Source organism: Bos indicus x Bos taurus, chromosome 9 (genome assembly GCF_003369695.1).
Source record: "Bos indicus x Bos taurus breed Angus x Brahman F1 hybrid chromosome 9, Bos_hybrid_MaternalHap_v2.0, whole genome shotgun sequence".
Lineage (NCBI taxonomy): Eukaryota > Metazoa > Chordata > Mammalia > Artiodactyla > Bovidae > Bos > Bos indicus x Bos taurus.
The window spans coordinates 42,445,276-42,467,910 of NC_040084.1; the positions used below are offsets into that span (position 1 = coordinate 42,445,276).

General features: G+C 46.2%; 1 protein-coding gene across 4 annotated transcripts in view; it reads left to right on the plus strand.

Moving 5' to 3' along the window:
- The window catches only part of SCML4 (Scm polycomb group protein like 4), a 111,825-nt gene extending 90,681 nt beyond the window's left edge, over positions 1-21,144 (plus strand). For 3 of the 4 annotated variants that reach the window (XM_027551279.1, XM_027551281.1, XM_027551282.1), the window contains 3 exons: positions 4-294; positions 6,875-7,020; positions 9,494-9,792. In XM_027551279.1, the coding sequence (XP_027407080.1) occupies positions 4-294; positions 6,875-7,020; positions 9,494-9,619 (563 nt within the window). In that variant the 3' untranslated portion in view covers positions 9,620-9,792. Of the gene's footprint in view, positions 1-3; positions 295-6,874; positions 7,021-9,493; positions 9,793-21,012 lie in introns of those variants that run through there. The other variant, XM_027551280.1, reaches the window with a different exon arrangement.
- Positions 21,145-22,635: the final 1,491 nt, after the last annotated feature.

Below are 22,635 nucleotides of genomic sequence, written 5' to 3' on the forward strand. Positions count from 1 at the left end.
TAGCAAAAACAGTCACCGCCGAGGAGTGCCTGGTGAACCCTGCGAGCATGAACCGCTACGGCGTGGACCCTTCCTCCCCCACCTTTAGCCACAGGGGCTCCCTGCCCACCTCCTCTTCACTGTACTGCAAGCGGCAGAACTCTGGAGACGGCCACCTTGGGGGCGGCTCAGCCACCACAGTCAGTGGTCCCCGCGCCAGCCCCTTGTCCCCCGGAGGCCCCTCGGCACCTGGGCTGCGGCCTCCTGGCTCCAGCCCCAAGAGGAACGGGACGGCTCTTGAAGGAAACAGATGTGGTAATGTAACGCATGATCTGGCTTCCCCACGACCTGACCTCCTGTGCCCTTGCCCTGAGACCACCGAGTATAGAGGGACTGGGGACGGTGGCTGTTTGAATGTGGGAACACAGGGAAATCAGATGTTTCCACAAATCCCTTTGTGGACTTTTGTTATTCTTGAAGGCAGCTGACTTCAACCTTTGACCACAAGCAAAGACAATGGTGTATGAGAGTGGGCTAAACTGTAGGAATAAGGAGAATCCAAAATGTACAGTGGCTCAGCTACAGTAGAAGTCTTTATAGTTGGTGTGTGCATCACAGTTCAGAGACCTGGGATCATCCGTTTTGTGGCTCTGCTGTTCCCTGTGGCCGCCATGCTCCGTGCATCTAGCAGGTGGATTGGGTTGGTAACTAGCAGTTTTCAGCCATTGCTGATTAGAAACATTCCTTCCTTCTGCCTGTTTCCTCCTGTGGTGCTGTGTCTCCTCATCTCTCGTACTTTTTCCCTTCCATCTCACAGTAGGAGCCAAGCTCTCGGCTTCATGAGGTCTTCCCTCTAATTCGAATCCTCTGCAGCCCCAGAAAAGTGGCCTGTCTGAGGCATAGCCTAAATAGCTATGTATTGAGCACCTACTATGGGCCAGACACTCTCCACACATTATTTATGACTTTTATGAGTTATAAATGAGCCACCAGGGAAGCCCTATTATTATGTCAGGTGTATATTATTATTGTAGGCATTATTAGGTTCGATACACAGATAAAGCATGTGAAGATCAAGAGGTCAGTCAAGCATTGAGCCAGGATTTGACTTAAGCTGGCTCCAAAGCTGGCTTTCAAAAACTGTGCCTGGGATTTTCACATGCTCAGTGGGCTTCAGTGGGTCCCTCTGAGGTTCTAGGGGAAGGCTGGAGGGGATGGGAGCAGACAGGACTCTACCACCACCCTCTGTAACCAGGGCCTCTTCACATTTGCAGAGTGGGGTTCTCCATTTGTGTAGCTTAAACAGAGCTTGCGCAGCTAAACACATGTGGAAACCATAGAGATAAACCATGCTAAACTGAGTGAAGGTAGATTAAAATAGGAGAGAAAATCCTGGCCTCCTTACCCATTAGTCACCTAGCAGTCAGCTTGGGTGCTGCCGCAGGCCCTCTGGAGGGCTATTAAGTTTTCCCTCTGTCCAAAGAAGTGCTTGGTATTTTCTGAAATTGCATCCCAAGTGAAAGCAGTCGGTATTAAGAAACCATATTTCTTTAAGAGGGTTTGACCCAAGTCATAAAACTGGAAGGGACCTAGAAATGGATTTTCCCCCATGGTGCTAACCTTAATGGTTTAAACCTGCAGAAATCAGAAACTGGTATGAGACTGTGTGAGAAGGTAGGTATCAGTGATGTGACAGACTTCTCAGTCCTCTCTCTCACATGAATTCTTACCCTGGACTACTACTGGCTTGATATATCGTCTCTGCCCATGGACTCAAGGGGTGTATTCACAGGACACATTTTCCTATTTTTTGCTGATACTCAGGTGAAAATCTGAGAGCTCACCTCTGTCTCTCATCCAAGATATAATCACTAAGAACTAGTAATATAAAGAGATTTTGGATAACAGGAGATGCTGTAGAATTCCCAACTGAGAGTGCATCCAAGCTTCAGAATTGAAGTGACTTCAACATTGTTCTTACCTTACCACCTACATGCTTCCCATGGGTTCGAGTTTGAGTCTATAGGGTATGGCCTTGGGTGGCGCATAGAGAATGATTCAGCCAGAAAAAGAAGAATGGGAACAGCACTCTATGTGGGGCAGAGGGTAAAGTGAGTGAAGGTGTAGTAGGGCTTATTCATTCCGAGGAATGAGAAGAGTTTGTGCAGGGACATGGACGGAAATCATGCTGGGAGATTTGGGGTTCAAACCAAGCAGATCGGGCTTTCTTTACTCTGTGGAAATCAGACATTTCTGAACAGGGACGTGAGATGGTGGCCACAGAACTCAGGAAGACAAATCTATTGGCCACTATGGAATTGACGTATAACAGTAAGAAGACTAGCAGCTACCTTTAATTAATTCTTACTGTTTAATGCTTCACATTATCACATTTAATCCTCACAGTGTGGTAGGTAGTTGACTGTTGAGGCAGCTAAGACTCAGAGGGATTTTGGTCAGTCCTGGCCAGCATATACTCATGGAGCACAATATGCTTGTCTAAGGTCTAAGGGTGGAGCTGTGAGCAAGATAGATATGGGCCCTGTTCTTGGACAGTCTCCAATTGCAGAGAGACTGATGGTTAACAAACAAAACCGAGGGGCCCCTTTTGGAAGCCGATGGGCTTCCCTTCAGGATGCTTGTCATCAGGCTCCAGCCCAAAGCCACAGAATCATATGATTCTTACAATACTCTAGAGAAACAGCATGAAGAACCTAAAGCCCATGAAGAATAAGATGATCAGGTCTGGGAAGGGGTTGGAAACCTGGCCACCGGCTCTCATTCACTGCACTTTGCCCACAGACACGCTGATAAGGCTTCAGAGGTGTGAGAATGTAGTGCCTTTGTGTTGCCCAGGAGAGGCGGTGGTTTGAGGGGACCTTGGCGATCCTTCCCAACTCCTCATTTCCCAGCAGAGAAGCACAGAGACACTCGCACGGTGGTGGGTGGAGGGGCCTCTGACTCCTGGATCATTGATCCTTCTCTTCCTTCATCGGATTCTATCATGAGCTATAAAGTGTCTTCTGAATTATGAGTGAGCAAAAGGAAATTATGCTTGTGCTTGTGGGCCTGTGTGAGACAGAGTGATACACAGGCAGCCGCAGGCGGACCGGGCTGTGAAGGTGCCCGGAATTACTTTAGACGGATTCACAGTCATTCCATTCCTGGTGGGTATGAATTCAGCATTAGAAGGAGCCACCACCATCTTCATCCTACATCCATTCACAGCTGGGTTTCACTCTGCACATGTCTCCAGCAGCACCCAGGGAACAGACCTGACCGTGCACCAAGTTCTCTGCACTGGAGAATGCCCCCCTTTCACAAAGGCAATCAGCGAGTGCTTTGCACACTCTGTTCTTTTAGGAACAAGATTTTTTTCACATCTATTGTGTCTGACCACTGTGCAGTCACATCTGCCTAGCCTGGCCATGTCAGCCCAGACCCATGTGTCTTCCTGACAGCCTGACAGCAGCTGAAGGGACTGTGTGGTTATTATCTTTGTGTGAGCATGGCAGAAGCTGGAAAGCTCCCTCTCTCCCTCCTAGAGCTAGTTCACTTTGGATCCTGAGCTGGTCTCTAGGTGTGACAGCTTCCTGCTACTGTCTGTCTTGTGTGACTCTAAGGCCCCTCAAAGAGGAAACACAAAAATGCCCACAGCTAGGACCAGGTGCCAGGAGCAGAGCCACTTTCCCTCCATGCTCATTGCCTGGAGAGCCTCACCCTAAAGACAAGCCAGACCCCTTGCTCAATCCCATGGCTGTGGCTCACTGAGAGAGCCTTTCCCTGGCCTTGCTCAGAGGACCTTAGGCTCCCATGGATGGTGTTGTGAGTCGGTCTGGTGTTTTTCCTTCCTGTCAAACATGGGAAATTAGATTTGACCTCTGCTCTGATCACTCTAAAAATCATTCTTGGCACTGAAGGCTTCCCGCCTTTGTAATCAGAGCATCTATTATCACCCTGATTACTGCCGACACTCCGATGGGGCAGGCTCCAAAGGCAAATGCGATTTCCATGGTTCCTCCTCCCCTTGTTGAGTGCAGATGTCCTTAAATGCAATGAAATCATCTCTAATAAGCATGCATCCACATTCAGATAGCCCCGGGGTGCATTAACAGTTTCCTGGCAAAATGCAGCCCCCACCTTATGCCAGATCACCTAAGGGGACCCTTCCAGGTCTAACAAGGAAAAGGCAGGGAAAATCTCAAAGAAAATCCAATTCTCAACCAAACCATTGTATTGAGGATAGACACAGCAATGTGATAATGTACTTTTCTCAGCACCAATGCAGAGCTGTGCCCTTCTCAAGCACATTGAAAAGAGGAGGAAAAAAGAGACAGCAGAAAAACCGCTGCACCCTGAAATTAAAGAACATAAATGGAAAGGAAGTCTTCTCAACTACGAACTTAGAATTACTCGGTAGGGAAGCTGCTTCATTGTTCAGAGCCTGAAAATAAGATTAAGGATTACACACACAAAGCTTTTGTGTAAATTACTAATACTGTTTTTGCGAAGTGTATTGATTTGTTTTACATTCATTGAACCCATATTACAAATATATTTGCTTGGAGCCATGGAGGACTTAACGATTATAAACCCTGTAATGAGAGGATTCTGGGCTTCCCAGGTGGCACTAGTGGTAAAGAACCTGCCTACCAATTCAGGAGACGTGAGAGACATGGATTCAATCCCTGAGTTGGGAAGATCCTCTGGAGGAGGGCATGGCAACCCACTCTAGTATTCTTGCCTGGAGAATCCCGTGGACAGAGGAGTTTGGCTGGCTACCGTCCATGGGGTTGCAAAGAGTCAGACACGACTGAAGTGACTTAGCATGCACGCACACAATGAGAAGATTACATTTTTCACCAAACTCTTAGCCCAGGACCTGGTACAGAAGAGATGCTCATTAGGTGTCTGTGGATGACTAGGGGGAAGATGAAAAAGATTATCCTCAAGAATTTAAAAGATAACTGGAGGTTACAGGCAAGCACATGCATAACGGTAATACTAAGCAGAATGTGCAGAGCATCTTTAAGAGAAGAACAAAGATTTGGGGGTTAAAAGTAGAGGAAGGTGACATCCAGATGGCAGGACATGGAAATGCTGCCTGTGAAGGGATCTACCTGAGCTTTGATGGCTACTAGAACTTCTTTGGAAAGGAGGAAGGATAAACACCTTAAGAAGAGGTGGCAAGAATACACAGGAGAGCTGTACAAAAAAGATCTTCATGACCCAGACAACCACAATGGTGTGATCACTCACCTAGAGCCAGATATCCTGGAATGTGAAGTCAAGGGGGCCTTAGAAAGCATCACTATGAACAAAGCTAGTGGAGGTGATGGAATTCTAGCTGAGTTATTTCAAATCCTAAAAGATGATGCTGTGAAAGTGCTACACTCAGTATGCCAGCAAATTTGGAAAACTCAACAGTGGCCACAGGACTGGAAAAGGTCAGTTTTCATTCCAATCTCAAAGAAGGGCAATGGCAAAGAATGCTCAAACTACCGCACAACTGTACTCATTTCACATGCCAGCAAGGTTGTGCTCAATATCCTTCAAGCTAGGCTTCAACAGCACATGAACCAAGAATTTCCTGATGTACAAGCTGGATTTCGAAAAGGCAGAGGAACCAGAGGTCAAATTGCCAACATCCGTTGGATCATAGAAAAAGCGAGAGAATTTCAGAAAAACATCTGCTTCATTGACTACACTAAAGCCTTTGACTGTGTGGATCACAACAAACTGTGGAGCATTCTCAAAAAGATGGGACTATCAGACCACCTTACCTGCCTCCTGAGAAACCTGTATGCAGGTCAAGAAGCAGCAGTTAGAACCAGACATGTAACAACAAACTGGTTCAAAATTGGGAAACAACTACACCAAGGCTGTATATTGCCACCCTGCTTATGTAACTTATATGCAGAGAACATCATGTGAAATGCCATGGATGGATGAATCCCATGCTGTAATCAGCAGGGATGGAAGACAGGAGAGCCCTGTGAGAGGAATCCTTCTAAGAGCTTCAGAATAATTAAATTTGAGGAGCAAATAAAGGACAGGAAAGATGACTGAGGTTTCAGAAGCATGAAGAGGAGGAGATGCTGCTTCTAGGGAAAGAGGATGGATTAGTTTGGGACATACAAAAGAAAAACAAAACACACCATCCCCAAATATTGCCTAAATACTGACTCCCTACTCTCTTCCTCCTTCACTGATCTTACACCATTTAATCTGCCCTGGGGGAAAAGCATTTATACCACAATGCAACTCAAGTCCCTGACCAGCATGGACCAGGCACGGAACCAGGCTCCTGTTGTCCAGCAACCCCGTCTAGTGGTGAGGTTGGAGTGAGCGCTTCGGCAGAACCGAGGGCTGGGGAGGTGCTCAGAGTGGGTGCAGGGTACAGACCTCTCACAGACAGGGCTTCCAAGACCATGGCAGTAGAGACCCAGGACAAGCACCGAAATGTGGCCTCCATTCTGCCATGTCATCTCAGGGTGATGCCAGTGAAGTCACACAGGACCTGACGTCATTTTGGCATCACAGCACTCCAGAGCCTATCATAATAAGCATTCTCTGGCCACCAAGGCCTGGGTCACAGGAGGTCCGAGGCCCACGGAGACAGAAGTGGTCAGGAGGGGTCTTTGAAGTCTAACATGGGTCAGCATTTCCACTGCTGGAGGAGATCCCTCTTCTGGTGCTTTCCTCTGTACAGATGAGGGGGTGGGGGGCTGCCTCTGGGAGCCGTCTCCAGCGCACTTCTAGCCTCACTCGGCCACAGGAGATCACTCAGGCCACCTTGGACTCAAGGGCCAGGCAAGAGGGCAGGCAGCACCAGGTGGGCATCGAGCCCAAGCCCGCAGCCTCACGGCCTCCCTCTCTGTGCTCTCCCCTCCAGCCTCAAACCCTTCTCCGGACAGGCAGGATGCCCGGCGGCCAAGGAGCAGGAACCCTTCCAGCTGGTCCGTGGAGGATGTGGTCTGGTTCCTGAAAGATGCAGACCCGCAGGCTCTGGGGCCCCATGTGGAGCTCTTCCGGAAGCATGTATGCACCATGGTGGGCCTCGGGAGTGGGGTTCAGGGAGCTGTGGGGTTGGGGAGCGTCTGCACTACACCCTGGGGGCACCACTCAAGGGAGGCCAGATGGGACCACAGGTTTCTCAGAGCAGAACAGCCACTTAGTCTTGTACCGAAGGCACGTTTGTCCCATCTGTTCCCTCACGTGGCCTTTATCAGGAGTCCTGTTTTCTCGCCCGTCTATTTGTCTGTGCAGTCAGCAAACATTGGTAACACACCTACAACGTGCCAGCAAGCTAACAGTGCCTATTCTTAAGCTGCTTTGAGGATTAAATGAAAAAATGCACAGTGCCTGGCTTGAAGATGGCCTTTGGTTAGCAGGCATTTGTATCATTATTTAGGAGATTCTAAAATATATAAAGATGGTAAATTAGATGGGTAATGATTAGTATTTTATCTGCCAAGCCTTGTGTGTCATGGTTACAATTGTTGCCGTAACCAGTTACCACAAATGTAGTAACTTAAAATGACAGAAATTTATTATCTTACAATTCAGTGGGTCAGAAGTCTGACAGGGGTCTCTCTGAGAGAAGACCATGGTGTTGGTGGGGCTGACATCTTTCTGGAAGCTTTAGGAAGAATTCATTTCCTTGCCTTTTCAGCATCGAGATCCACCTTCATTCTTGGCTCCTATCTTCCCGTCCTCATCCTTGGAGCCAACAACATCAAGCTGAGTCCTTCTCAAGCTGCCAGCTCTTTGGTTCTTTATTCTGATTTCTTCCTCCACTTCTGAGGACCCTGTGATTGTATTGTCTCCCTCCCTCTCTGATAATCCAGGACACTCTTTCTATTTTAAATGCAGCTGGTTAGTAGCTTAATTCCATCTGCAGCCTTAATTCCCAGCTTTCAGGGACTAGGATGTAGACATCTCATGTGAAGGAGAGGGAGCATTCTTCTACCAGCATTACCACTTTTTTTTTTCTCCTTGTCTTTATTTTTATTTGAAATGAAACTCACAAAAATCATACACTCGGACCTGGAGAGGATCGTCATCTCACCCAACATTCATATTTTATTAGGGATATATTTGACTTCAGTTCACAGTGGGGACTTGAGAGCAAAGACTGCAGAGGGATGATGTTTAGACAGATCTGAGTGGGAGGACTCTGGCTTCCTTCCAGCATGAGAGGAGTCAGCAGAAGTCTAGGCAGTGGGTAAAGAGAGAACATTAGGCAAAGAGGCTCCTGGGAGGGCTCACAGATGAGCTTTGCCTTGCTACCAAGGACATGGAGTGTGAGTGACACAGAGTAGGTGCTTCTCTGGCTGAACAGCTTGGCTGGTTAGAGGAAAGGGAGGGGCTGATAACACTTGAAGTTATGTGAGTCCTGTATGTGCCTCTTCTTCCCACCCGAGCACCTAAAATCTCCACCCTCTCTCTCTAGTGATCTGAAAGTAGCACTATAGATGAAGGAGGAAACCCAGCCTTACTAAGTTTGTGAACTCAGCATGCAGTCTGGATGGGTTACCATTTTCAGAGACAAATGGGAGCAATTTCAGGACCTCAAAGGATTGGCTTTCCCTCAGTATGTGTTTGTGCTAAACCCTGGGATGAAGCAGGTGCATTTTTTAGTTGTGTGCCACCTAGTATTCTTGACAGGGTCAAAAAGCACCTGAAATCCCTTTTAGATTGTCATTAGCAATTTGATAATCCGTTGAAAGCTGGTGGGCTTGCCAAGAATAGAAACCAGCAATTAGGATGATGAATGGAAGTCAGGGCCTTATACCAGCGCCTGGAATGGAAAGGGAACCACTAGTTTCAGGGTCTCATGAGATGATACTTTGTCTTAGTCAGTTCAGGCTGCTGTAACAAAGCACCGTAGACTGAGTGGCTTATGAACAACGGCAATTCATTTCTCAGTTCTGGAGGCTGGAAGTCTGAGGTTGGGTTGCCATCAAAGTCGGCTTTCAGTGAGAGCCCTCTTTCAGGTTTTGGACTGCTACCTTCTCATTTCACGAGGACACTAATCCCCTTCAAGAGGGCTCCACCCTCATGGCCTATGCACTTTCCAAACTCACACCTCCAAATACCATCGCTTGAGGGTTAGGATTTCAACATATGAATTTGGGGAGCAGTTGGGGAGGACACATTCAGTCCACTGGAGCTTTCTCACTCCTACAGCCCTAGATTGGATAAAGAGGTAAACATATGCATGGTATTGGGAATATGGCTGGGATTAGGTTAGATTCCTTCTATCAGGACAGAGCAGGAATATGAAAGATCCAGTGGATTATGACCCCAGGGCGAATGTGGCATGACGAGCACATAGTATTTGTGGGCTTTCATTTATTTTTTGAAGACACTGCTGTGGGACCAGGAGAGTATACATCTAAGTAAATCTATATTCCCTTACCTTATTTCCTGACCACACTCTCACCGTGGCCACTATTTGATTACTTTGACCACCTTCTGGGTTTTCTCTTTTCTCATCCTGTTCCACCAGGAGATTGATGGCAATGCCCTCTTGTTGCTGAAGAGTGACATGATCATGAAATACTTGGGCCTGAAGCTGGGGCCTGCGCTGAAACTCTGCTACCATATTGATAAACTGAAGCAAGACAAGTTCTGAAGGTGTTTAAAAGACACAAGCAAAGTCCAGACAGCAGAATCTCCAGACCATCTGCCTTACCAACATCACCACCATCACAAGGACTCTCTTCTGAAAAAGAACTGTCACAAAGGCTTGGTCTTTTTTTTTTTTTTAAATAAAACTCATAGTTCTTGACCTTTTAAAAAATTCAACATGGCCCTTTTGAAAGGTTCCTCTGTTTTAATGATTTGCCAAAAAATTACCCAAAAAAGGCCCATTATTTTTAAACATTTCTAGTTGGTTTGTTGCTCTTAGGGTAGGTCCTGTTTTTATAATGAGAGTTTGGGGAACTGAAGGCTATCACCCAAGGAGGACCTTGGAGATTTCCAAGCATGTGGGAAGAACCTTTGTCTCCGCAGGCTCTGTGGGGATGCCCACCACAGCAGCTCCCCGTCTTTAACTCTGACCCGGAGACCTATCATTGTCAACCTTGCTTGATTCAGCTCTGGAAGCTGTCTTCTGAGGATAAATGCCTCACCTTGCACTATCCGGAAAACTTGAATTCTTTTGCTCTCTGAAAGAGAAGAAGAAGAAAAAAAATCTTTTCTATTCCTAGTTATCTGAAGTACTGTGTTGCCCCACTAGGGGGCAGGCTGCCAATGTAATTTCAGGACCCTCACTGCAGCAGCCTGATATTCAGTACCCAGTGGATGAATTAGGGTTTCTGGGAACAAGATCTAGCCTACACAGACACAGAGAATTTATTCCACAGTCAGCACCACAGATTGCAATGTGGGAAGAAACCATCTTCTAGAAGGTTCTTGTTCATAACCAGTCATTATCGACTGACTGAGATGCACAAGCAGCAAAGGCAAAAATTTGGAAGCACATTCTTCCCAGATGGGGCTTTGGAGTCCCTTCTCTTCCAGAGTCCTTACTGAGGTGTCAATGTTTTGGCACACTATAGACTCTTAGTGACATTTAGCCACAGCATTTCTTTCAAAAAGAAAAAAGCTATCCCAACTAAGCTTTGAAATCGGAAGGTGTTGATTTCTAGTTACACTGTGGGATTATATAGTTGTATCTGTGGCTAATTTTAATAATAATAGCATGTACACAGACATGCTATTATTGGGTTTAATTCAATTTACAAATCGGTTTTCCTTTCTCACTCTGGAATAATAGAAAAAAATTGATTTCTACCCCTTTGCAGCTGTGTCCAGGGAAGGGCAGTGAATCCACAATTTACTAGGCAGAAGGGGAACTGCATCTCCATTCTTCTTATCTTCTCCTTTCTCTCTTTTCCTGTCTCCTTTTTCCTTCCTCTCTCACTGAATAGGAAACATATCTTCAAAATGAATTCGTCTTTGCCATGGGCATATCCTCTTCTGTAAAAAAAAAAAAAGAAAAGAAAAAGAAATCCATATTGTTGGTCATGAGGAGATGAATCTTAGACTTTGTGTTCCCTGGGAGGGGGAGGATCAACGATAACTCCAGACCTCCCTTGGCCCAGTGATCAGAAAAGGCACACCGTCCTCAGGATTCAACCTGGACAGGTGTCTCTCCGGTGAGTAGAGCAGGAGGTGAGTGCAGCCTCCCACCCCTCTACTAGGACTTCCCTGGAGGCCCAGTGGTAAAGAACCCACCTGCCAATGCAGGAGATGAGGGTTCGATCCCTGGGTCGGAAGATCCTCTAGAGAAGGAAATGGCAACCCACTGCAGTATTCTCGTCTGAAAAATCCCATGGATAAAATCCCTAAGAAACCTCCCATGCCATGCTCTTAGACCCATTTAATGAGTGATATTTGAGGAAGCACCTCAGAGCAGAATCCTTTTTCGACACACAAACAGTGGCTGACTTAAAGTGCGACAGAGAAGGGACAGAGGAGAATGTAAAGGACAGAGGAGAATGTCCTAAAACTGCCCACGAAGCCGAGCTGGAGTTATCAGGCTACAGAAGAGCTGAATGTCTGTCGGTCCCGGCCGCTGACTAAACTATCCTGAATCAGGCCTTCACGATTTTGAAGCAATAAATTGACTCTGTCTCTCTAAGTTTGCTCATCGTGAAGTGCTCACAGCTGGTCTGGAATTAAATAGTCTCTCTCAGAAAACCATGGGGAGTGTATATATTCAGAACAGCCAGGATGAAAGCAGTGAGATCCAGAAAAATTCCACCACAACCCATGTTCCTCACTCCAAACCCACTGAGACTTGTGGTGCCTCTTCCATCAACATATACCCTGTATGCTGTTGTTTGCTAAGGCATGTCCAGCTCTTTTATGACTCCATGGACTGTAGCCTGCCAGGCTCCTCTGTCCATGGGAATTCCTAGGCAAGAATACTGGAGCAAGTTGTCGTTTCCTTCTCCAGGGGGTCTTCCCAACTCAGGGATCAAACCCGCATCTCCTGCATTGGCAGGCAGGTTCTTTACTACTGAGCCACCTGGGAAGCCCTGTACCTCATACAGAAACTTTCAAAACTTTCTACCATTCTTGCTAGTGCTTCCCTTGGCACAAAAATACCGACATTGGTGCCACCAAGTGAAAATCATCCTCAAACAATATTGAGGAGACACTTGGAGGAGTTTTCAGGGGAGAGAGATTTTTCCATCTTGAGAAAATTGGGTCCATGTTCATGTGGATCTGCTCTCACAGAGGTGCTGTCTTATTTTGCTTTAAACTTTAAGCAAGACAGATTGCTGCAGCCATGATATTTAAGGTTTGACTTTAAAAAAATCTCATTACTCTTAAAATGAATGCTGCCACATCAGAGAATAACCCAGGGAGGAAATTCTTCCTTGCCTGTTTTTACACTGAGATGCAATTAGCTGGCCAAATTATTGTCGTCAATCCTGCAATTATAATTAATTTTCACCCTTTTCAAAAATCTTGTCAAACCAGGCAGATAAATAGCTTAGCAAATGTAAAACATGCCGGCCATCTCCGCTACATGGACCTTACAGAGTCAGGCCATGTGTGTCGCTCTGATCCAAATGGGCGCTTATTTGGGGGGAGGCCTTGCGCTTGTACAGATGTGGTACTTGTTATTCTATGGCAGTAGCTTCGCTTCAGGTTGTGGTGAATAATGATATAGTTTTGCATAATTTCAAATTAGAGTGTGTGTGTGCGCGGGCGTGTGCGTTCATGTTCGAAACATTTCCAATTATACTTGTCTGTTAAACACTTAAAAAAAATCTGAGACAATTTTATTGCCTAAGGCATTTAAAATATTTTATAAAGCACATTATTCCTTTTGTGAAGATTTTAGGTGAAAGATGTGCATTTCGTATGTGTGTGTGCGCGCGCGCATGCAGGCACATGCGTACTTCCTGGCAGTGCGGTGGGAAGAGCCTTTGAACGTGGCTGGGAAGGTATCAGCTCTCGCATTTGCTTTGTTTCTAATGCCTTCTCAGTTCTGTAGCACTGAGGTAGAACCCGCCCCAGGCAGCAGGGTGCACCCTTGAGGCAGCTGGCGGGCGGTGCTGGGATTCTGGACCTGCCTGCTGTCAGGCACTGACTGGGCGCACCAAGCCAGCCCAGGCTCTGCTCCCCGTGACTGAGAGGACAGGCCTCGCCAGGGAGCCCACTGGGCTCCTGAGCGCCTGGTACGGTGCCCGCCAGAGCTCCACGCACTCCCATCATTTCCCGGCAGCAGGGCTGTCCGGTATTTTCCTTTACAGCAGGAGAAAGGAATGGGACGCTCCTCAAGAGAAACAAAGAGGATAGTAAAATACACTGGGAAGGAAGACTGAGTTGAGATTGGCGTATGTGAGGAGGAAACTGAGGAGAGGAAGCCAAAAGTGACTGTCTTAGAAAGCAGACACCCCTCTAACAGGCCCAACTCTTTCAGCTACAAGGACCTATTTTTGTATTTATGTGCTGTATGGAATATGGAATATTTCTCTTTTTTAATTAAAATTATTTTTCTTATTACTTTCTGAGATTGTTTTAAGGAGAATTTTGTTATAGCTCTGAAGATAAGATTGGAAATGCCCAAAAGTGACCAGGGACTCAAATTTAGTCATTGTCAGAAGCTCTCAAAAGATGGAGACACTTTGTTTTCTTTCTAAAGAACCAGACAGGTTTCCATCCGTGCGAGAAGGTGAGTTGTGATACTTGCTCTGACCAGTGCTTTTTCAACTTTTCTCTGATGGGCTTAGGGGAGGAGGAGAGACTCATTGTTTTCCCTTACACCTCAGATAACAAGACAGAAGATGGGGAAGGAGGAGATGATTTTTGGTTAAGGAGAGGGATGAACACCTGTCTGTGGGCAAGGTTTATTTGTAGTTACTAACACACTCCCAAGAATTAACACAACCCTGCTGTAGTCTTGCCACAGCCCCGGTGGCAGGGGAGGACTGTGCTGAGAAGACGGGTGCTGAGCCCCGCAGATGGTCAGCCACCTAGTGGTACAAAGAGTCCTGCTCCCATCTCGTGACGTCACCCCAGCAGCTCCTCTCACGTGACTCCTGGCCACACTGCCCCAGGAAGAGGGCTGGGAGCCCCCGCTTCCAGGGTGCCCTTCCCTCCAACCTTTATCCTAATCGAAGACGATTCCTTCATGGACAATTGGAAGCTGGATGTTTTTGAAATCTAGCATTTACTTGAAAGAGAATCGTTCTTATTTATTGCCACCAGTTAAATATTATGGAAACATGTCTGCTAACAATTTGCTTTGTGTAATTTGTTCTAATGCTAATAAGCAACAGCTGGGACACTTCCTGTGGTGAATTCCTTTGTGGTTACAGTGGTATTATCACACACGGACTTCACCAAATCGCTGAACTTGAGAAGAACACTCACTCCGGCTCTCCCAGGCTGCAGGAAATTCCCCTCACTTAGAAGCAGTTCTGGGCAAAGCATTTTTTTTAGAGGAGGGTGTACTTTTCCTTGACTCTCTGCTTCTGAACAGGCCTGCAGACCTGTGCTCTTCAAGTCCCATCTAGAGAGCCTGGGATTCTCCTCCCTCTCAGCCATGAGCTTGATCTCCTCCAGAGGAAACACAGCCAGCAGAGCTAAAGAGTGACACCTTCCTCCAGGTCAGTGCATGGTGCCCAGAGTGAATACAGAGTAAAGAGTGAAAAAGGCAGTGGAAGGTGGTCTTCTGTCCACCTCATGTGGGCTGTGCCTTCCCCACCGGGCCACCATCAGCAGACGAGGCCCGAGAGGAATGGAGATGCATCTGAGAGCCAAGAGCTGCTCAGAGTGGATGAGTGATGACAGCAGACAGTGTGGGCATCTTCCCTCTGAAGGGTCTAGACGTACCACTCAGACCTGCTGAGGGCCGCAGGCCCACCGTTCTCTGCTCTGTAGCTCCACCTCATGGCCTGAGCCTTTGTATTGTTCCCCATATCAGATGCGTGTTGTAAAGGCCAACACAAACGCCTTCTATTGGATCCTACTTTGGAACACAACCAAAGCCTTGCTTCTCCAAGCAGCTCACTATGAAATAGCAGACCCTCGCTGGGTGTCATTTTACAGTAAGCATACGTGACCGGAGGCTACCTCCACCATAAACGTAGCATCCTCAAACCTCAGGTGGGCCCCACCTCCCCCTCCAACGCTGGAATGCCTTCCCGACACCCCTGAGAAATGGCTCTGCCTGACCACTTCCCCTTAGGGGGAGTTCAGTCCCATAGGAAGTGGCTTATTTCTCTGTTGGACGGCTCTGGTTGTGAAAACGTTATTTCTCAGGGAGACACAGATGTCTGTGAATCAGACACAGACGTTTGAGACGAAGCCAACTCTGCAATCTTTCTCTTTTCAACGGAGCTTGTCCGTGCAGTAACCACACCTATAATACAAATTGACATTGGCAAGTAGGCCCCAGCCCCACTATATTAGCGTAGAGCGGCAGACACTGTGTATAAATGGGGGACTTAGATAGGTCATGGCCATCAGATTCATCAGCCCTGTCAGGAAAAACTATCGAAATTCTTGCGGCCTCACACACACAGAAAAGGGTGTCCTGGGAGAATCTTTACTGTAGTTGTAAATCTGGCTGTGGTCACATAAGCATGTGAGTTAGAAAAGATTGCATGAACAAATCTGTAAGTCCATGTTCCTCAATAACTGGAAAAGACATGGAGGTCCTACCTCTTAATTGTACTCGCTGGTGATGTAATAAACTAAGGAAGCTTTAGTTTAGACAAAAACAAGGTCTGTTGTGAATTTAAGCAAGAGTGATGGAGTTTATGACGCCAAGCCCAAGCTTGTGTGTGCATGCCCTGGCAACTGTGTATTTGTGAGTTTGTGCAATAAGAGGTGGGAATTGAGGAAGGTATGAAAAGGGATTGCAAAAGGGAGCTTTTGCTTTCTAGAGCGTTCTTATTCAGGAGAACTATCGAGCAATGATTTAGAAATCAGATCCCAAAGTAACATGTAGATTATGTAGTTTGCTGAGATAAAATTCTAGATAATGGAACAGATTCTCTGAAAATATTTAAAACTTGGTATTTGGAAAAAGTAGCTACCATCCAGCAGCTTGCCTCGTGGCACCTGCCATATAAAAGCTACCTCATTAATATTCATCGGCTGAAAGCAGGAATGCTTGACTAGTTTTCATATTTTATTCAAAAAAGCCACTGATTTCCTTTTGGGACACCATATCTTTACTGAAAGGAGAAGTGCTGAAGGGCGGAGGCCAAAAGAAGAGCTGAAGCCTTTCGTTTCCTCTAGTTTCCCAAACGCTCAGGGAGGTCAGACCCTCAGTTGTAAACTCCATCTCACTCCTCTTTTCGTCTTAGGATCTCACATTCTCAGTGGCCTCATGTGCTACTCAAAGTATCAGAGAATAACAATAGACTCTTTCCAGCTTTACTATTAAGACATCTTTTCCTTCCTAGTCCATGATGGCTCTCAGCACTGAGTAGGGTTTCCATGGGCTGGTTGATCACTCGAGGACAGTCAGGGTCCCCGGGAGTCAGAGGGCATGTCCGCTGAGCCTGGCGCTCCCAGTGCCTTGCTGACTGTGGAGAGGGCAGGTCAGCAGAGCTGACAAGCCCCCCACAAGCCACTCTGTCATCTCTTGGTGGTGACCCGGTTGGGAAGGCGCACCCTACAGGAGGTGGTAGGGGACCACCTTCTCCTGCCTTTTCACTCTTCACCCGTCTTTACCCTTGAGAGCTGATTTGGAGAGATCAGGGGCTTCTGTCTCTCCCACATAGTTACACAGGAGCATTGAAAATAGAACTACGTGACAGACTTTTTTCCCCCACAACCACACCAAATTTTGGAGTGTTTCACTTTCAAAGAAATCAGCTCAAAAGCCTGAGCGTGTGTCCCAAGGATGTTGTCATTGCTTAGAATATTTCTAGTGCATCTCTTTTGGGGGTCATCTTTAGAAGCTAGAACACATTCTCGTCAAAGTGGAAAGCCCATTGTCGTCACTTGAGGGTGGATTCTTTTTTATTTCTGGAGTCAAAGGGATTGGGGTCATGTCTGCACAGCAGCACAGCTGATCGACTTGAGATGTCAGTGTGTCTCCATACTCATCAGTTTGTCTTTTCCTCACGTTTCCTTAGTGGATGCAGATGGTCTGAACAATAACAGCCACAACTCATTTGTTAACTTGAATATATCAGTATAAGGAGCTGCACCGCAGAGACTGCTTTGGAGGGCAACATCACCTGGATGAACATTCAACATGTTCATTGTAAAGCTCGTTTGTAGTTCGCCGCTGTATCTCTAGGCATCGTAAGCTCAGGATCTTGTGACTGTCCCTACAGCCCCAAATGGCAGGGGAACTGGGAGGAAGAAGCCTTGGGGGACACCTGGATGGCTCACCTCCAGGGGAGAGCCTTCTCCCACTGGTTCTCACCATTCTGGAGGCAGATTATGGTGCAGTGCAAAGAAATGAGCCCTCCGAGTTGCCTCATACCCTATCTCCTCATCTGGAAAAGAAGTGGGATCCAGATGTCCTTCAAAGGCATTTACAGATATTACTTCCAGCAAAGGCCAGTGGGGCTGTTGGCTCCTCCATATTCCGTTTTACGATTTCCAGCTTCTGCCTCTCCTCCTGTCTGACCTTGTCTAGATGTTTTCTCATTCTCTTCTCTCACTGGCCCATTGTGGTTGTTCAGTCACTCAGTCGTGTCTGATTCTTTGCAACCCCATGGACTGCAGCACGCCAGGCTTCCCTGTCCATCACCAACTCCCAGAGCTTGCTCAAACTCATGTCCATCGAGGTATTGATGTCACCCAACCATCTCATCCTCTGTCGTCCCCTTCTCCTCCCACCTTCAATCTTTCCCAGCATCAGGGTCTTTTCCAATGAGCCAGTTCTTCCCATCAGTGGCCAAAGTATTGGAGCTTCAGCCTCAGCATCAGTCCCATGGCTCCTCCTCAAAGCCACTGAAGTATCACTGTGATACCCTTTCTCATTATTTTTACTTTCCATTTCTTTCTTTCTTTCTGCCTCTGTGTTTCCTTTGTTTCCTCTTTTCTGTTTTTCTCCATTCCATCCGCTCCAGTGCCTTGGGGGAGAGAGAGGAGAAATGGAGAGGGAAATAAAGAATTAACAAGTAACCTCTTCCCTGCCTAACTGGGCCATCCTGGCCCTTGCCTGCCTCCCACCATCCCATCGTTAGCCACCTACAACATTCCTCAGCTCTGTGGTGCTTCCGGCCCAATCTCCACCTGCTCATTCCACTCTTCAAGGTCCTGCCCTCTCAGTCTGTCCTTGAGTTTGGGAACAAGAGTCCTGTCCCTTTAATGGCTTCACTCTGGATTCGCCCTGACATTTCCCTCCTAGGCCTCCTCAGCCTTCGCCCAGCATCGGCCCTAGTGCCCACCCTGTCAGCTGTCCCTCCTCATTCAGCCTCAAAGGCCAGAGCCAAGTGACCTGGAGCCGCTGGGACACACACGCCTCTTGAGAAGCATGAGTTGTTTCTCCCAGCGGTGCTGGCTCCTGTAGCCTGCATGGAGTCACTCTGCCCTCCAGAAGCAATGCTGGCCATGCTACTGTTCTTCATAGAACGTGTAGCTTTGTCCAGACCCGCTGAGCACGGATTGCACCTCCCAGTGACCAAAACCAGGCCAGGGTCTCCGTTTAAATGAGGAGGGCAGCCAGGATCAGAGGTGAGGCACAATGACCTACATCAGAGGCACTTCTAGGGTGAGGGTTGTTTTTAGGCATTTTACAAGTCTGCTGAGATGTGTGCAGTGTTAAGGGGCTTGTGTCTCAGAAGGGGAAGATGATGACATATTTCCCAAAGGAAAATGTGGTTTCGACGGGGGAGAAAGACAGCAAAATTCTGGAACAAGGATGCTCTGTTCCTGGCCTTTATCTAACACTGTCATACCTGCTCAAGGTCTTTCTAGAAATCAAACTTGTTTGCCTCCGCAGGAACCGAAAGTGTCTCTGCTCAAATGTGAAAGAGTTTGGAGAACTTTGATTTCTTTCATTCTCCACTGTTTACTAAGTCACAGTACTTAATTTTCTGTCAACTTCCAGCTATATCTTGGATGACATGAGGATTTTAAAAAATGAGCTCTTCTTATCTCATCCTCCAGATCTTTTGAAATAGCAGTTGTCTTATATAGTGTATATTTTCATTTTATAATTATTGGTTGATTAGATTATTTCTTTCCTGTATATACATAAAATAATTTTATAAATACAAAGATTTTATACTAAAAGTACATCCGTAGATAAATTGACTTTTTATTCCATACACATGAAAACTAAATAAATAGATGAAATAAAATCATTTCATCATAATTGTATTCTGTTGCAAATTTTTCTCCACATTGACAGTGAAAACTTTTTATTAAGGTCCGTTTTAACATCACAAAGCATCGTGAGGCTAAAAGTTTTGTGTTTTACTATGCTAGGTTGTGATTATCTGACAAGGCTCTAGGTAAATAACGAGGAATTCTGAGTAAGTGGAAATCATTGTGTACTAAACTCTCGAGATTGAATGATGATGATTGAAATGTTGTGCCTTTTGTTTGGTAAGCTGAGGAGTTTATATTCAGATTCTTTCTTTCAACTCAGCCTTAGTTAATTTCACATTTCCACCTCCTTATTCTGTGTCTGGTCCTCAATATGCCAACACAGGGGACCCTCTGCTCTCTCCACCTGGGGGACTGACTGCAGCTGCTCACTTTCTCTGGTGAAGTTCTGCTTTTAATGAAGGTGAAAATAGGCCATCCCCTCATCTCAGTAAGAGAGAAACAGGGTTGACTCCATCCCTTTTCTCAACCTAGATGGTCTCTCCTCCTTTCTAATTAAAGATTGTGAAAGGGTGCGTTTACATGGATGTTCACATGAGTGCTTGTGATTGAGTTTGTAAATTTGAGGCAAAGTTCATCCAGCATTTACTGGATGATGGAAATTTTTACAGCATTTGCTTGTGCCGAGGCATGTGTGCAAGAAGGGCCTGGTGAGTGTGATGCAGATACTCTAATTACTTGAAAATCCACTGTGCTTTTACTTTTTATGGTTAGAAGTTAATTCTGGAACATTACTTCAACTCCCTGCTTTATTTAGAAGTGTGCAAGGAATGCAGAGCTTCGATTAGGAAATGGTGTTGTCTTAGGATCTGGCTTTTTTATTTTTAAAATACTAACGGATCTAAATTTGCAGACCAGAAATCAGTGAATGGAACTCATTGTAATGGGGAACAGTATTTACATTAGACAGAGCAGTAGACTCTATCACCTGGGGAAACAGCGGCTCCTTAATTTTTGCTCTTTGCGAGCATGATGCAATCAGTGTTTCCTGACATCGGGACAATCCTCTCACCTCAAAGTGTTCCTGTGTAATTGTGTCACATGATGGGAAATTGTAATAGGCAATTTGGTTCTGTAATTCAGTTTGCAAAGCATGCAAACATAAGATAACTAGGTTAAATGCAATAAGCATTACACTAAGGTACAAAAACACATGGGGAGAAAAGATGCTGTGTCCGTAACTTAGAAAGAACATGAATTTTATTCCTCATGTGCCTCAAGGTGTAGATCTTATTAAAGTTATTTATCCTCTAGTTTAATTTCATCACACATTGTCCATACAGATGCATTATCTGTGTGTGAACATACATGGTTTTTTACCGCACATATTTCCAGTTTTTCTCTTACTTGTAATGTGCAGGCTCCAATGAACTGCATTCAGGAGTGAGCTGATATGCTTATTTGTTACAGCGTACAGTGCAAATGGACTATTAACAAACAGACTGTTATGTGAGACACCGTATCAAAATGTGCTTTAAATTTTTCAAAACCTTTTGATTATCTGTAACTCTTTGCCTTTGACAATTCTTTCATTTTTTAGGGGTCTGTTTTTAATGTATTCCCTTAAATGGTCACTACAGGTACATGATAGATACGTACAGTTTCATTACATAAACACTACTGGCCTTAATGATTTTAATATTTTTCAGGTGCTTTTTCCCCCCATTTTTGATGCAGTATTTTTTTTTTTTTTTCTAGCACAGTGTATCATTGACCTGGGACTGATTCAATAAAATTTCTGAATCCTAAGATTCCAAGACAATGCAGTATTTTCTGTTCATGCTGTAAAAAGTATTTCTGTATTTTTAATAAAGAATGGAATTTCTATGAGCCTCTGTATATTTTATCTGATCAACATTTTAATGTTCATTATTATTACATTAGGACTAGTTCCTGTAAGTGGCTAACAAGGAAAAGTCTTTCAGATGAAGGTTGTTGCCAGCCAAGACCCCAAAGGCCTGATTCACAGCTGTCTGGAAAGCCACTCCCACCGGCTGCCTGAGGCCCAGCCCCACAACTGCACAGGAGGGACTTGTTACAGGAGCCTGCGGGTCTCTGCTGAGTACACTTCATATCTCCCCGGATCTTCTAATTTCAGCTCATGACTACAACCGGGCAGCCCCTGGGCAGGGAAGGAAAACTCGATCTGGTCGGAGGCTCAAAGTGAGGGTCCCCCAGGGGTCATCTCAGACCAGGATCTTCTTCTAGGTCAGTAATCAGAGACAAGAGGGCTGCCTCCTGTGACAGTTGGGAAGATTAAAATTGCAATGCTTGGACAGCTCCTCAAACAGAGTCCTTTGAATCTGGAATCCTTGTTCCAGGCTGTTTACTCCCATTGGTTGTAGCTGTTTAGGGGTCATGGCTCCTCCTGGTTTTTGATCCAGCCCTCACCCTGAGTGGCCAGTTCCCTGCCCAGAGGCCTCCCACCCATCCCTGGCACTTTGCAATAATCCCTGACAAGGGCAACGTGGTTCTCAATGAAACAATCCGGGATGGGGGATCCTCTCATGTCAGTGTTCTCTGGGCTGGATAAAGCCAGCAAGAAAGGTTTGGGGACAGCTCTTGGGAAGGGTTGGGGTGCAAATCTCCAAAGCCTTCTCCCACTATCTGCCATGCTGCTGCTGCTAAGTCGCTTCAGTCATGTCCGACTCTGTGCAACCCCAGAGATGACAGCATACCAGGCTCCCCCATCCCTGGGATTCTCCAGGCAAGAACACTGGAGTGGGTTGCCATTTCCTTCTCCAATGCATGAAAGTGAAAAGTGAAAGTGAAGTCGCTCAGTTGTGTCTGACTCCTAGCGACCCCATGGACTGCAGCCCACCAGGCTCCTCTGTCCATGGGATTTTCCAGGCAAGAGTACTGGAATGGGGTGCCATTGCCTTCTCCAGCTATCTGCCATGGGTTTGCTTAAAACTTAATAGCCTCTGAAAATATTAACCTTACTATTTGCCCTGCCTCGAACACAACCATTTTCAAACTCATCTCTCCCTTCTCTCCTCCAGTCCAGGACCAAGCTAGTGGCCTTTCTCACATGTCCATGAGCCCCTGAGCCACCCCAAGAAAACCCAGGCACACAGGTCCTAAGGATCCCTTCCCTGAGCCTGCTCTTCCCCAGTTGTTAGACGAAAGCTCTGAAAACCCACCTTCCATGACTAGTTTTTTCTTATTTTGTACCAACTGTAGTATCCTAATTATAAACTGTCCATGTGGAGAAGAAATCCTGAAATAAATGCTATATGCTTTTCTGTCAAATCTGAACATAGATTTGACCAGCTGAATGCTTGCAGACCTGGAAAGGAAGGAGGGAACTTCACGACGGAG